The sequence below is a fragment of the Choloepus didactylus genome, chromosome 3 (assembly GCF_015220235.1).
Source record: "Choloepus didactylus isolate mChoDid1 chromosome 3, mChoDid1.pri, whole genome shotgun sequence".
In the NCBI taxonomy this organism is placed as follows: Eukaryota; Metazoa; Chordata; class Mammalia; order Pilosa; family Megalonychidae; genus Choloepus; species Choloepus didactylus.
The window spans coordinates 95,811,635-95,828,449 of record NC_051309.1 but is presented as its reverse complement, the minus strand read 5'-3'; the positions used below and the strand labels follow the sequence as shown (position 1 = coordinate 95,828,449).

General features: G+C 40.4%; 1 protein-coding gene across 2 annotated transcripts in view; it reads right to left on the bottom strand.

Moving 5' to 3' along the window:
• Positions 1 to 4,723: 4,723 nt before the first annotated feature.
• The window catches only part of HERC3 (HECT and RLD domain containing E3 ubiquitin protein ligase 3), a 99,694-nt gene continuing 87,602 nt past the window's right edge, over positions 4,724 to 16,815 (bottom strand). For both annotated transcript variants that reach the window (XM_037830244.1, XM_037830245.1), the window contains 3 exons: positions 11,479 to 11,662; positions 8,321 to 8,423; positions 4,724 to 6,525 (listed from right to left, as the gene is read on the bottom strand). In XM_037830244.1, coding sequence (XP_037686172.1) covers positions 6,317 to 6,525; positions 8,321 to 8,423; positions 11,479 to 11,662 — 496 coding nt within the window. In that variant the 3' untranslated portion in view covers positions 4,724 to 6,316. The remainder of the gene's footprint in view (positions 6,526 to 8,320; positions 8,424 to 11,478; positions 11,663 to 16,815) is intronic.

The window sequence follows — 16,815 nt, the reverse complement described above, 5'->3', positions numbered from 1 at the left end:
ATGGTTGTAGCTAGAAAAATATGCTTGTGTTCTGTACTCAGATACCTTTAAATTATTTCATAGAGAAAAGGGGCTGGAAGAGTGCAGAAATGAAAAGGCGAATTTTTAAAAAAATTAAATACATTTCCAAAGTCTACGAGGCCATCATAGATAAGCACATTAGTCACTTACTCTTCTGAGGCTAATGGGCCACCAAGTAACTGTGACTCGGAGAAAAAGCACATATAAGTTGTGTGACATGAGTGCCCCAAGCTTTGCATTGCCTGTTACGTGTCAGGCTGGGCACTAAGTGCCTGCCAGGCACTACTTCCCTCAAACCTCGAATAGCCTTGCGAGGTGGGCAGTATTAGCCCCACGCCCCATAAGGGTAGGATGGCTCCAAGGTAGTTAGGCAGGTGTTTTAAAACTGCACGTTATTTATGGATATTCAACGTGATAAAGGTAAACATGAAAAATAGGCCTGTTTTTTTTTTTTTTGTTTTTTTTTTTTTTTTTTTTTTAAGATTCAGGCTAACGTATGAAACTTGTCCTAGTGCTGAAACTAGGACTCAAACTGAGATCCGACTCAGGAGTACAAGGACTCCTTACTGCTGATGTAGATGTAGTCTAATGCCATTCTTCTGCCAAAATTGAAGCTCACCATGAATAATTTAACTTTTCAAATATTGAGTCTAACATAATACAATTTGGACAGAAGCAGCTGTTTTCCTAAATAATATTTTGTTGTTGCCTCTTTGGGGAATCAAAAAAGTATGCTATCCCAAGGACACCCAGGTTCCACAGCCTGTTAGAAAGCCTCATTGCAGCTTGAAGACCACACTCCCCCCTAAATGTTTTAGCTTCTAATCCTACAATAGCATACAGAACTGTGGACTACCTGAATGGGACTATTTCAGAATGGGGACCTAAACACAGAGAGGAGGGTGGGCATTTCTCTTCTGAAAATGGATTCTGAATCTTCTAAATTTAAAAAAAAAAAAAAAAAAAAAAAAAGTTATCCTGAAACTGGGTCAGTTCATCAGGGTAATATACGCAGAGCCCAGTTTCATATTCAGTAAGAGCCAAAAGTCCAAACTCCAAATGCACGTTTAGAATCCTGGCTGGCAGGCAGACAAATGGGGTTAAGCCGCAACTGAGGTTGCTGACAGCTCGGTCTCACTTTTCCTCTCTAGCAACAAGACATGCCACAGGGAGGGCTCCAGGCTGTGCTGCAGCTGCCAGGGGGAACCCGGCCCAGAGCGAGGCAACAAGACATGTCTCAGATCACTGCCATCCCTGGGTCTCAGTCGGACCTATGTGTGTACAAATTACGTTACTGTGAATTCTAGAATTCACAATCTTCAAGATGTTAGAATTTGTTTTCTTTAATTCCTCCTTAAAGGCAAATCAAAGATGCCCAAGAAATCATCACACCGTTCTTCTGGTGTGTGCTTCTTGGTAAGACAATTTGAGATACTGTGATTTTTCTGTAACTTAAAGAATTTAAAATTACTAGATCAGATTAGACAAAAGGGAGGGAAGGATGGGGGAGAGTGAAGGCTAAATTCCTACTTGATCTCAGAGAGCAGTGCTTCTCAAATTTGAATATGTGTGGACATATTCAATCTCGTGACAGCATTGCCTGGGAGGGCTTGAGAGCGTTTCTGAGAGCTGCCAGGTGCTGCCCTGCTGCTGCTCCCAGGATCTCACCTGAGGAAGAGGCTGCAGGTGCACAGCTGGTTATGCTGGAAATGAGCAGCCCTACCACTCAATCCCAAACCCTGAGTTTGACAACCCATTTGCCAATGCCAATGCTTAAGACCCTGACTGCAGATAGATCTGTATATATTACTTACTCTCCCTAAGTTTCCATTTCTTTTTCTGAAAAAATAGGAATAATAATTCTATCTACCACATAGGGTTATCATGGAAATTTACATGGATGAATATGAAGTGAGCACACACTAAAGCTTAAGTGGGGGTGAGGTTATAATTAGCACCAAGGCAAAGAATCTTTCTATCCTGAAGTCCAGCAAGAAATTTTGAATCCCTGCAAATAAAAAAAGAACTGTATTTCCTAGTATCATTTTTCCCCATCATCACCCTCCTCATACTCTAATGTTTGTTTAAATCAGAAACAGAATGCACCTCCAGCACTTTAAGCACAAATTCATGCTAACAGGGTGAGCAAGAGTTCATGAGACACTGACCCATTCTCTTGCGGAAAACATAAATTGTGACTATTAATAAAAATCTCAAACAAATTACATCAAAACCTGCTCATTTGCACACATACTCAGGTGTGCACCTGCAGCCTCTTCCTCAGGTGAGATCCTGGGAGCAGCAGCAGGGCAGCACCTGGCAGCTCTCAGAAACGCTCTCAAGCCCTCCCAGGCACTGCTGTCACGAGATCCCCAGAGGGCCACACATATTCAAGTTTGAGAAGCACTGCTCTCTGAGATCAAGTAGGAATTTAGCCTTCACTCTCCCCCAGCCTTCCCTCCCCTTTGTCAAAACCTGAGGTGCCCCTGTCCAGGAGTGGTCACTGCTTGCTAAATTCCTTCTCTCATACAGCAGGGCAAACCCCTCTAAGTCTACGTCTCCCCGCAAATTTGGGGAGGCCCAAATCTGTTCAGACAAGTACAAAGAATGAACTGAAATGGCAGCTGAGGACAATATGGAAATGTCTGAGTGCTGTGTGGTGACGGAGTGGTATAACCTTGAGAGTGATTTCTAGGTCACTCGGTGTCCTGAAATTTCTGTCTTAGGGTGTATTTTTAAACAACTAAAAATTAGGCCTCCCCTAGGGAGGGGAGCTGCTCCCATTTTGACAAGCTCCTAATTAGCATACTAAATTTCATCAACCTGCGGGGAGCAAACTGAAGGTGCTACGGCTTTAGTTCCTGGCTAGCCCTCAGCCCAACAACAGGTAAAGCTTTTGGATTCAAATGATTTTACAGTCTCTTTGAATACTTTGACTTGTTCCCCTGTATCAAAGCCTCTTCCCCTGTCCCACATTACCTCAGAATGTCCTCTCCAAACAATCTGCCAGTGATCTGAACTTGAGAGTCCTTGAACCTGGTTCACAAACATCTGAGCTCCCAAAAATGCCCAGGCATGAAAGGTCAGGAGACCCACTTTTAACATAAGCCTTTGGCAGCAGAGGGCCAGGCCTTGGGGGACCACAAGCCAGAACCTAGTTGGCGACGTGCTGCTGACCTCCTCCTTCAGGAGCGGCTCTTATGGCCCAGTGGGAACCGGGGCTATTTCTGAATCTGCTCTTTTGCTCTCTTTGTCCTAATCCTAAAGAAAAGGGAACCGTAAGAGGCTAATCTGGTTTGGTGTTTGGCACCACCTGAGTTGTGTGTGTGTGGTACTTTGAAAAATTGTTAAGTTTCTTGGGAAATTCAATGCCGGTGGGAGCTGAATCAATAATTATCCCAGATTGTATCCTACTCCCATGGGATTAGGCCCCGGAAAATCAGCTTTTACAAGATCTGAAGACCATGTGATTGTGCACCCTGCCAAGCATCCAACCACTCCGCGGCAGAAGGCTGACATCTGAACGGATGTCCTCAGTGCTACACAAAACTAAGGAGAGTACAGAGTCACTTACCTTTGGAAGGAAATAAAGCATCAAAACCTGGCTGGGCTAATCCATGGGACAGGCTGTTATTACTACAGATCCAAAGAGCTCTGCCCACACCAGGGTGGACACTTCCCCAGCATGTGCTCAGTTGCACATTCCACTATCTCAACTGCCTAAGAAAAGGGCTGTTACCTAATCCCTGACCAGTAAATGCAGCGGAGACCTCCAGTCAGCGCCAGCCCAGCTCCAGTTCACACCCGCTGTGGGCGACATGAGAACTGCATACCTGGTCATTACTTTAGCCCCACAATTACAGTCGCCTCTACTGAACTGTACATTGGCAGCAAAACAAAACTCACTGTGCTGTCTTTGCAGATGTGTGGTCAAGGAAGGTATCTGCCATATCATGATGAGTCCTTTTATTTGGCCACTAAGCAGCCTTAGTCAAATTTGCTGCCCATACATTGTACTTGTTTTACAAATTTGTTGATAGGACTTTTTTAGCTGTGTCTCAAAACCTTGTTTCAGTTTGCATACGTGAGCTAAACGAACATCAATCATTAGAATAAGAAGTCTCTGATTCACCTTTAATTTCTCCTTTTCCGTTAAGGCTCCAATTGCCTCCACTTAGGTCTCCCCATCCCTCCTGTCATGCACACTTCTCTATCTCCACTGCCACCATCATTGCTTCCTTCCTAAACCTGGAGTTACTGCCTCTCTGCTTCAGTCTTTGTCACTTCAATTCTTCCAGTGTATTCCAACCACATCTGGCTTCACAAAATCAGGCCCAGATCATATCCTGTCCCCCACACCTACCCCGTGAACCTTCTTATTTACCATTATTCTAATATTCCCTCCGAGGCTTCCCTCAAACTATTCCTGACCCCTTCCCTAAATATGCCTCCAACCCCTACATTTGCTAAGGCCTTCCCCTCCATGAGAAATGTTTTTTTGCCCATTACAAGCTTTAGAAATCCCATCCATCCTCAATGCCATCTCCCCTACCCTGAGTTCCACCCCTGCTTTCTCCTCCAGTTCTCCAGAACTTGGTTCTACTTTCTTATGATGGGAACCAAACTTTAGCTTCTATTAGATTATTTGGGTATATGACTTATGCCTGTACTGGAAGGAAGCTATCCATTCTGCAAGTATAAGAAACAGTTTTAGGTTAAAACACCAAATTTATTGCATAATATTGAACTATATGCACACACATAGAAAATAAACATTTCTTATAACTGTATCTTTTTTTATCTTGTATTATAAAGACTGAAAAACTACCAATTTAGCAATTGGAATAAGTTTAAAAACACAAAAAGAAAAAGCAAAAATCTACACTCCTTCATTGAGATTTGATGCTGTATCACAGTTCATAAATACTTCATTTTATATAAATAACTCTTTTCTCTAGTTACTAGGAATTTAAAATTAGGCTGACATGGATTCTTTATTCACATAGAATTATCTAATCCCATGATGAGGAAGGTTGAGCATGTCATTCTTTTTGAGATGCATATATTTGATTTAAACACTATCCCCTCTGAAATCCCATTGTAAACAAACATTCAAATCTGATAAACAAAAGTTCCATAATAATGTCCTTAAGTCTTAGCAATGAGAGAAGAAAGAAAAAAAACCTGAGTAGAAATTTTGCAATTTAAATAGAAATTTAAAAACAATAGACTGCATGCATCCACTAGAAGGAGAGGAAGGGAGCAGTAAGTCAAGTAGCAAAGAATAGGATGAAGTGAAGAAGAGAGAAAAATAAAGTAAGGAAGAAGAAAAGGAGAAAACAAGGGAAAGAAGGAAAGAGAAAGTGGTAGGGGATATAAAGTGATAGCGACAACGACAAGAAATTTATTTTTTTCACTTTTCTTGGAGAAGACACTCTTTAAAACATTATGCAACTTGCTCCAAAAGTGAGATAATGGGAGGGGCAGAAGGCCTGTCACCTCACCTCATTGTCCAAGGGACATGGCTGAGCAACAAAACACTGGGCTCAGCTGCAACTCTAAGCTGCTCTGCACATCTCTTAAGGAGGTCAAAGAAGTAGGCACAGGCATAGGAACATTGCTTTTCCCTCAAGACCTTTTTTAAAAAAAAAACAAAAAACAAAAACTAGGATGCATTTATAAACACCCCCATAAATTCTCAAGAGTTCAACTAAAGTAATGGACCCAGACTCAGTTTTCTGAAATTGGGAGTTTCTGAAGTAGTCCTTTTCTCCTCCAGGTTAGAGTGGGGCTGAAACAAGCCAAGCACACTTCAAGACTGCAGAGGAAGGAGACATTCTGCATGCTCAGGTAAGAAAGGATAGATCAGTCAAAATAATTCTTGTAGAGGAATGAGAAGTGAAGAGAAGGACGAGGAAGCATTGTGAGGAAAGATCAGGGTTGGCAGAGACATTTAGGAAATGAGCGTTTAAGGAGTCACTGCCATTTATCCAGCAGAGTGCAAGATATTCACAAGTGCAAGAACACTGGGTAGTTCAGTTAAAAAACAAAAACAAACAAAAAAAATACCTCCCATGCAAGAGCCAATTTTTCACCCTAATACCCAACCCCTGATTTTTTCAAAAAGGTTGCTTAACTGCTTAAATCCCAGGAAATACATCAACCAGGCTCAGGATTCAAAAGTCCCAACCCACTTATACAATAAAAAAATAGAAATCACTCCCCATGATTTTCTGTATAGGCCTCAATGTGAACACTGAGGAAGGAAGGGAAATCCGGGGCCAGCTGAGCAGCCTCAGGCCAAACTGAAGCCCTCATAGTTGTCAAGGGCCTGGGTCAGCCGAGCACTCAGAATCTCTTTGCTGCTGTATTTGGGGAGGTCGAGAAGGTTGTAGCAGGTGTGAGCCACTGGCAAGTACTCCTCCCCGCTGGCTGTGGACTGGATGATGATCTGCAGGCTTGCCATGCCATAGATGGGAATCCGATCACTGCCCGTCAGGAACACTGGAAAGACAGGGAAATGGCATTAACGACTAAGCAAATGGGGACGTGTTCTCAGCGTCCCCCTAGGAATGGGAGGGAGGAATGACACCCTGTGGCTCACAGGGGAAGTACAATTACTTAATGTGCCAACACGTAGCCAATGGAATGATCTTCAAAAATGCCCTCAAGTCAAAAATGCTCTTAATCAAATTTACGCTCTCATAAATTTTCCAAGCCTTCATCAAATCAACAGTCCCTGTTTTCTAGTGCTGGATAGCCTTCTTGTAGCTGAACTGTTGAACACTGCCACAATAAAATCATTAGTTAAGGAGCACTTTCAAAAACCTGGCATTATCTGAGGTTGCAGTATATGAGCATTCTTGCCAAAATCTCTAGAATTAAAAATTTCCATAAGTCCAATGGTCTCTGGACAGGAAAAAAAATTCTTCTAGGGAAACAGGGAAACCTCAGTACCAAGAGCTGGTTTTTCTAAGTGTCACAGCCCTACAAGATCGCACAGCAGTATGGATGGATGAGTGGAAAAATGGGGGTGGGGGGGGGGAACACCCAGTGTTCTTTTTTACTTTAATTGTTCTTTTTCACTTTAATTTTTATTCTTATTATTTTTGTGTGTGTGGTAATGAAAATGTTCAAAAATTAATTTTGGTGATGAACGCACAACTATATAATGGTACTGTGAACAACTGAATGTACACTTTGTATGACTGCATGGTATGTGAATATATCTCAATAAAAATGAGTTAAAAAAAAAAAAAAGATCATATGCCATGCTCAGTTGCCAGTATAACTGGGCATAGGAAAAGCAGGTCCTTTTTCTTAAGAATTCTTGTATACAATATTTATTTCCTCTCATTCTTGCTCCATATAAGTGGCAGAATCCTGGGATAAGTCTTATATTAATAATATATGCTCATTCTTATAAAGCAGAACAGACTTTGCCTTTCAAATCTTGCTTGTTGGTTTTAAATGGCTAAAATTTCTATACTATTCACTGGCTAATCTCTGACCCTGGTTAAACACTGGCACAAATAGAGAAAGAGTTCAACTATATTTAAAGGGCTGAATTTGTTGGTATAAACAAGACTTCATTCTCCCCTTCAAATGTATTACACTTCTCAAATGTCATCCAGCCAGTTACAAAGGACAACATACTATAAAATTCTATTTACATGAAATATCCAGAATAGGCAAACCCACAGAGAGAGAAAGTAGATGAGTGGTTGCCTAGAGCTGGGGTGGAAGAGGGGTTTGGGAGGAAATGGGGAGTGACTGTTAGTGGGTACAGGGTTTCTTTTTAAAGTGATTAATATTTTCGAAATGGACTGTGATGATGGGTGCATGACTCTGTGAATATACTAAAAACCACTGAATTGTATACTTTAAAACGATGACTTGTATGATATGTGAATGACATTTCAATATAGCTGTTTTAAATCACAATCTCCCAGCTCCATCTGTAGAGGACACTTGGTAATACTTTCAAAGGGCCAGAGAAGGGAAGTTGATCCAAACAATAAGATTTTATAAATGTAGTACTTAAATATAAAATAACTAGTAGTTTTAAAGCAATTGAAAACTAGTGAAACACTTCTTTTCTTCCTTTTATTCAATCCCTCCTGTTAGGCAACAAATATGGATTAATAACATAATTTGTGCCTAGGACTTCATTAAGATAAAAGTATAACATAAACTTACTTTTTACCGTTTAAAGAGTTGACCCTTACCTGTCATCATCCTACACCATATGCAAGACTAAAATGGGAACAATTACCACATTGAGATTAGTGATACTTACAAAGAAACTTCTTCTTCTTTTCCAATGGAAACTCATGAAATGTTTCCCAAAATAGTTTCACAGTGGGATGTGTGGCTGAGTAATCACCCTTGTAGATGGCAGTCTGTCCAAAAAAGAAAAAAAAATGTACCTTGCAGAATAAAAAGAATACTTGTAGTGGATACTTGTATATTGTGGTGGCTTGGAGTTATGTTCCCCTGAAAAACATGTTCTTAATCTTAATCCATGCCTGTGAGTGGAGTTGCACACCCACTGTAAATAGGAAAAGAGTGAAAGTCAGATGGAGAAAGAAGCCATGGGGAGCACCAGAAGCTGGAAGTCAACAGAGCCCAGAAGAGAGAGGAGAAGAAGATGCCATATGCATTGGCTTGTGACAGAAAAGCCAAGGAACCCCAAAGTTTGTCAGAAAGACTGAAAATACCAACCTGAGGGGAAAGCAAGCATTCTAGTCTCTGAAACCATGAGCCAATAAAAGCCAGTAAGTTCCCAACAGTAAGCCAACTCATTGTATGGGATTTGTTTTAGCAGCCAGAAAACTAATACATTCTCTAGTACAGGAAAGTGAGGGTGCTGCTACAACAAATACCTAAAAATGTACAACCTTCTTTGGAACTGGGTAATGGGTAATGACAAGAGATTTGGGGTGTTTTGGGTCATGAGAATTGCTTAAAATGGAGAGTGATGAGGATTGTACAACTAAGTGATGATAATATGAGTTACTGATTGATTATCATGGACAGAAACATATGCTATGTGAAATTAGGAACCCCCTACTATATAAGTCAAGCCCTCAATCTTGAGGCTTGCCCTTGTGATACTTCTGGTTGCAAAGGGGAAGCTAAACCCACCTATAAGTATGCCTAGGAGTCACCTCCAGAGAACCGCTTTTGTTGCTCAAATGTGGACTTTCTCTCTCTAAGCCTAACTCTGCAAATAAATTTATCACCCTTCCCCCGAAGTGGGACAGGACTTCCCCACATGAGTCCCTGGCGATGTGGGACACGGATTCTGGAAATGAGCTTGACCCTGTCATCGAGGGGTTGAGAATGCCTTTTTGACCAAAAGTCAGACAAGAAAGGCAACAAAATAAAGTTTCAGTGGCTAAAAGATTTCAAATAGAGTCAAGAAGTTGTCCTGGAGGTTACTCCTATGCAAGCTTCACCTAGATATGCCAAATGGCCACAGTATGATAAGCCCAAGTCAACAGTAGTCCTGAAAACTCTAAAGACTATCCAGCTCCCTATCTGAGAGTCTATGAAAGTTTCACTCTAAGTTTATTCTTCAGAAACTTAAATCCTCCAGAGAGCTCCTATGCCAGCAATAGCCTCTTCAAGAACATCAACAGTTGCGTCCCCTGTTCCCGTGATGCCGACACCCCTTTTCAACATGAATAAGTTAGGATGGTCACTGCCTAGACATCCCTGAAGATCGGGAAAGTGATTAAACTAGAAGAGGGGGTAGGAACAGACAGGATAGAATTTAACAAAGGATTATGACTACTGAATCTCTATGTAATTTTCTTTTTCTTGGTTGCTAGGGTATTAGAATAGCTAGAAGGAAAGAACTGAAATTTAAAATAAAGAGAAAAAAAAAGATGCTTCAGGAGAGGACTTAGAAGCAAATAATGAATACGTCCTTGGAAAGTGGAAGAAAAGGCGATCGTTGTTATAAGTGGCAGAGAACTGGTGAAATTGTGTTCTGATGTTGGATGCAAGGCAGAAATCGAAAGCAATGAACTTGGCTATTTAGCTGAGGAGATTTCCAAGCTAAGTGTGGAGGATGCAGCCTGGTTTTTCCTTACAGCTTATAGTGAAATGAGAGATGAAAGAGAGAACCTGAGGACTGAACTGTTAAATACAAGGAAACCAGCAATTCATAATTTGGAAAATTTCTGGCCTAATCTGATAGCATGCTCTGAGACTAGGGCCAGCAGCAGCTCTATCAGGGACCTCCCTGAGCTTCTGGGAAGTGACATCCCAGACAAAAGAGTTTCATGTGAAAGGGTAACTGAACAACTCTTCTGCTAGAGAAGGTGTGGCTGAACATGAATCCAGCCAGCCATTTCAGTGGAAGTTGGAACTGGTAATGCAGTTATCCAGGAAAGATCTGTGGAAAGTTCTATTGTCTTAGGTTTGGACCACCTGGAGCTGCATGCAAAGCCAACAAAGTTTTTGCTAAATTTGTATGTAAAGAAGCAATGCCTGTAAGGAACAATAACTTCCAAGGCAGAACCACGGAAACCAAGGTCTGGACCTAAGAGATCTTGGCCACGAGAGTGGGCCCACCCATGTGTGTGGAGAGGGCAGGTCTGCACCCACACTCGGAGGGGGAAAGCCATCTGCCCCAGAGCTTGGAGGCAGCAGGCCTTGAGCCCTGTTGTTCATGGAGAGTGTCGCCACCCCAATCCTCACAGATGGTAGGACATGGGCCGCGCACAGTTCAGGGAGAACAAGCCCTCTGCGTAAGCAATTGAAGGGGCTAGGGCTGCTGCTGTATCAGGCCCAGGAGACAAAAAATCAAGCCAAAGATGGCTCTCAGACCTTGAGATCTAACGGAGTTTTCCCTAATGGGTTTTGGATTTGTTTGGGACCTGCGACCCATTTCCCTTCCAATTTCTCCCTTCTTGAATGAGAATGTTTATCCTATGGCCTGTCCTTCCATTGTATGCTGGAAGCAGAAAACTTATTTTCTAGACTTCACAGGTCCAGTAGACAGAGGAATTTTGCCCCAGGACAGGCTACATCTATAATCAATTTTGATGAGACTTCAGACTTAGCATTGTTTTGAAATGACTTAAGTCTGTTGGGATGTTGTGGACTGTGGGGGCTTGGGGTTAATTATGCCAGAAGAACATGTTCTTAATCTTAATCCATTCCTGTGGTGTAACCCATTGTGAACAGGATCTTTTGATGAGGTTACCTCAATTAAGGTGTGGCCCAACTGAACCAGGACTCCTTTATAAGCAGAGTGCAAGTCAAACGGAAAGAAGACAGAGGAAGCAACCAGAAGCAAGAAGTTGTACTATTTACATTTTGAGACTAAGAAATATGTACAAATAATACTCAATTACAGTACATTTTGAAAGAGACCGGGCTCTGGGCAATCTTACCCAGGCTGCTGCTTCTCCAAAGTTAAAGGAGATCATCTTGTGTGCTCACCTCTTCGAGTTCCTCCCAATTGTAGTTGCTGTTCCCCACCATCATGGCCCTCAGTTCTGAAGGCTGGAAGAGCTCAAGTACTTTGCCACCACACACCTTTAAGAAGCCACTGGAGAAGGCTGTATACCATTCGAGAACTGACATTTGGAAGACATAATTAACATAAGCATCCACAAATTCCCGCCTGCCAGAGAACCAAAGAAATAGAAGACATTTAGCCCAAAGTCATGTGGAGTTATAAAACACGAAGTACTATTGTTAAAGAGGTTGAGTGTGATGAAAAATGAGATTTCATCAGATTCTTATACCAGGAGACATCCTAAGACATCATGTAGCTCACCAGGTCTCCACTCTGCCCTTCCTCCAGCAGGTTTAGGCCAGGCACGAAGGGGAAGAGACAAAGTAGGTAAAACCATGCTACTCATTTACCTGAGGGGTCCCTGTTTTTATATATTTTATGGTCCTGTTTAAAATTTAGTTTACAAAAAATGAATAAATAAAAGGCTTTTTCTGTTTAAAATAATGGTTCTAGGCTACATCCCCTCTCTTCAGAACATACAACTAAACCATATTAGATACCTGTGACTTTCACCTATTTTTCAAAAGCAACTTTCCCTAACTCCTTTATATAATCCCTTACCTACCTCTGGAAAAAACTGGTTCAAGCAATGGCTCCATCTCACTAATAATCAACCAAATGCAAATTAAGACAGCAGTGAATTGCCATTTGCACCCAGTAGACTGGCATAATTTTAAAGTCAGATTACATCAATGATGGTGAAGATGTGGGGAAACAGGGAGCTCAGACACAGCCACTGGGAATGTAAATTGCAAAATAAGACAGTCATTTAGGGGAACAATTTGTCAAAAGTTGAAAATGTGAATACCCTTTGACCCAGCTACTCTACTGCTAGGTGGATAATCCAGAGAGCATCGCATGGAAATTCACAAGAACAGTACAGGGATGTTTACTGCAGCAATTTCTCAGAATGAAGAAAAACTGGGGAAACAAAACTACATATCCATTAATATAAAAATGAATAAAGAAAGATGGTATAGTAATGTGATAGAAACCATAAAGTAGAGTGTGTTAATGGAATTAATTAGATATAAATTTATCAAAATGAATAGATCTCAAGAACACCGTTTTGCTGAATGAAAAATGCAAGTTTGTAAATGTTAAGTACAATATGATAGCATTTGTATGAGTTAGGTTTTTTCCTTTAACTTTTTATTTTAAAATAACTTCAAATATACAGTACAGTTGCAAAAATAATACAAACCCCATACAGAGAACTGCAACACACCCCCATACCCCCAAATCCACCACTTTTAACATTTTGCCACCTTTGCTGTATCATTCTATCCACTAACCTTTCAATCTATCTATCCATCAATCTATCTGTCTATCCATCCATCTATTTATCCATCTATTTTCTTGAACATTTGAGAGTAGATTATATACATCATGATCATTTAACACTTAATACATTTATGTACATTTCCTAAGACAAGAATATTCACTTATGTAACAACCTTAAAGTGCAATTATCAAGTTCAAGAAATTTCACATTAATATAAACCTTATATTCTATATTCCAATTGTTTCATATGTCCCAATAATAACCTTTTGTGTCTTTTTTCCTCCATTCTTAGATATGACCCAGGATCACATATGCATTTAATTGTCTCTGTCTCTTTAGTGCTCTTTTTTTTATTGTGAAAACATATATACAACTTAAATATTTCCATCTCAACCACTCCCAAGCACACCATTCAATGGAGTCGATCACACTCACAATGTTGTGACACTTCCACAACCATCCATTACTAGAACTTTCCCATCATCCCAAACAGAAACCCTACACCAATTTGGCATTAACATTCCATTCTCCTTGCCCCTCTCCTTGCCCCCATCCCTGGTAACCTATACTCTTAATTTCTGTCTCCATCAGTTTGCATATTCTCTCATATTTTCTTTGCAGTAACCATAGGCTTAACTTTAACACCCTAGATCTATAACCATCTCGTTTGATTTGATACTAATTTAACTTTAACAGCAAACACAAACTATGTTCCTATACCCTTCTGCCCCCCATCTTTATGTAATTCTTGTCAGAAAATACAAATTTATACATTATGAACACAAAACCACTGACATCATTTGATTTTGTGGTTGCCTTTTATATCCTGGAGGAAGTAAAAAGTAGAATTATAAACCAGAAATGTAGTAGCATTGGCATATATTTACCCATGTCACTACCCTTAACCAAGATACTTACTTTTTTCATGTAGCTTCAACCTATTGCCTAGTGTACTTTCCTCTCAAACTGCAGAATTCCCTTTAGCATTTTTTGTATTGCCAGTCTAATGGTGACAAACTCCTTTAACTTTTGTTTATCTGGGAATGATTTAATCTCTCCCTCATTTTTTAAAAACAATTTTGCCAGATACGAAATTCTTGGTTGGCAAATTTTTGCTTTCAGCATTTTAAATATGTCATCTCACTGTTTTCTTGCCTCAATGGTTTCCAATGAGAAATAGGCACTTAATCTTATCGAGGCTCCCTTGTATGTGGCACCATGCCTCTCTTTTGCAACTTTCAGAACTCTATCTTTGGCATTTGATAGCTTGATTATAATATGTTATACAGTGGGTCTCTTTGGGTTTATCCTGTTTTTAGTTCACTGAGCAGCTTAGATGTATATATTCCTGTCTTCCATTAAATTTGGGAAATTTTCAGCCATAATATCCCTGAGTATTCTCTCTGCCCCTTTCTCTCTTTCTTCTCTTTCAGCAACTCCCACATTGTATACATTGGTACAGTTGATGGTGTCCCACAGGTTCCTCAGGCTAGTTCAATTTTCTTCATTCTTTGTTCTTTCTGTTCCTTAAGACTGTCTCCTCTTCAAGCTCACTGACTGTTTCTTCTGCATGCTCCAAATTGCTGTTGAACCCCTCTAGGGAATTTTTGTTACTGTGGTCTTCAGCTTTGTTTGGTTTCTTTTCATAATTTCTATCTCTTTATTGATATTCTCTGTGTGTTCATCTATCGTTTTCCTAACGTCCTTTAGTTCTTTGCCCATGTTTTCCTTTAGCTCTCTGTACATATTTAGGACCATTTTTAAAAAGTCTTTTTCTGGTACGTTCCAGATCTGCTCCTCCTCATTAATGGTTTCTAAAGCTCCAATCTTCTTCTTTAGCTGAGTCACTGCTTCCTATTTCTTTGTATATTTTGTAATCTTTTGGTGAAAATTGGACTTTTTGATATTTTAATGTATTACCCCTGGAATTCAGACTCTGAAGCATCTGTTTCTTAAGTGGATATTAAGCTCGTGTTATGACAGAGGAAGGAAGGAAGGAAGGGGAAAAGAAAGGAAGGAAGGAAGGGGAAAGAAAAGGAAAAGGAAAAGGAAAGGAAAGGGGAAAAGGAAGGAAAGAAAATAAAACACCTTCCCCAGCGTTTGGAGATTAGCTTGACCAAGTGCTGTCTTTCAAAATTTAGCCACACAATGTGATAAAGAGTTCAAGGCAAAAACACAATGTTCTCCCTGGTACTATCTGCTTATGTATCTTGTCCTAGGCATGCACAAGTGGTCCTAAGAATACACCCATTTAAACAAATCCTAATCTCCCCACTTCCCACGGAAACAGCACTTCCTCATGATCCCAGGACTGCATTGTTATCCACAGCCAGCAAGCCTTTGCTTCAGGCAGTTGTGATTTAACCATTCCCCAGATTGGCACAAACATGTATACAACCAGTATGTGCAGGAGGGTGACACTGCTCCCTCCAGAACTGGAATCAGGGGCTTCACTAGGAGTGCAGGCCAGCTCTGTGCAAAATGGTGAGGGGATGGGGAAGGGGCCAGTAAGGGCATCATTACGCTTGTTTTTTGAAAATTTTTTGTTAAGATATGTTACATAAATAAAATTTACCCTTTCCTTATTGCTGCAAGAAGAGGCTAAACCTGCTTATAATTGTGCCTAAGAGTCTCCCCCGAGTGCCTCTTTGTTGCTCAGATGTGGCCCTCTCTCTCTCTAACTAAACCACGGTGGTGGGTGATCTCGCTGCCCTCCCCGCTACATGGGACCCAACTCCCAGGGGTGTAAATCTCCCTGGAAACGCAGGATATGACTTCCGGGGATGAATCTGGACCTGGCATCATGGGACTGAGAACATCGTCTTGACCAAAAGGGGGATGCGAAATGAAACAAAGTTTCAGTGGCTGAGAGATTTCAAGTGGAGTCAAGAGGTCACTCTGGTGGACATTCTTACACACTAATAGATAACACTTTTTAGGTTTTAATACACTGGAATAGCTAGAAGTAAATACCTGAATTGACCAAACTCCAACCCAGTACCCTTGACTCTTGAAGACGATTTTATAACAATGTAGATTACAAAGGGTGACAGTGTGATTGTGAAATCCCTGTGGATCTCACTCCCTCTATCCAGTGTATGGATGGATGAGTAGAAAAATGGGGACAAAACCTGAACGAAAAGTAGGGTGAGATGGGGGGGTTGATTTGGGTGTTCTTTTTTATTTTTCTTTTTTATTCTGATTCTGATTCTTTCTGGTACATGGAAAATGTTCAAAAATAGATTGGGGTGATGAATGCACAACTATAAGATGGTACTGTGAACAACTGATTATACAACATGGATGACTATATGGTATGTGAATACATCTCAATAAAACTGAATTTAAAAAAAAAATAAGGTATCTTCATACAGTAAAAAAAAAAAAAAATTACCCTTTTAAAGTATACAATTCAGTAGTTTTCAGTATATTCAAAAGGTTGTGCAACGATTGCCAGTATCTAATTCCAGCACAGTTTCATCATTCCAAAAAGAAACCCCCTATCTATCAGCAGTCATTCCCTATGTCCTCCTCCCCACAGTTCCTGGCAACCTATAGTCTACTTTCTGTCTCTATGGATTTGCCTATTCTGGACATTTCATATAAATGGAATCATACAATATGGGGCCTCTTATATGTGATTTCTTTCATTTAGCATAATGTTTTCAAGGTCCATCAATGAACATTTGTGTACAAATTTTTGTGTGGACATTATGTTTTCATTCTCCTGGATATATACCTAAGAGAGGAATTTCTGGGTCATATGGTAACTCTATGTTCTTTTTTTTTTTTTTTTTTTTTTTTTTTGAGGTACTGACAAACTGTTTTCCAAATCACCTGCACCATTTTACATGGGTTCCAATTTCTCCACATTTGTGCCACACTTGTTATTTGTCTTTTACATCATAGCCATAAAGTGGGTGTTAAATGGTAATCAAATGTGGTTTGATTTGCATTTCACTAATGATGCTGA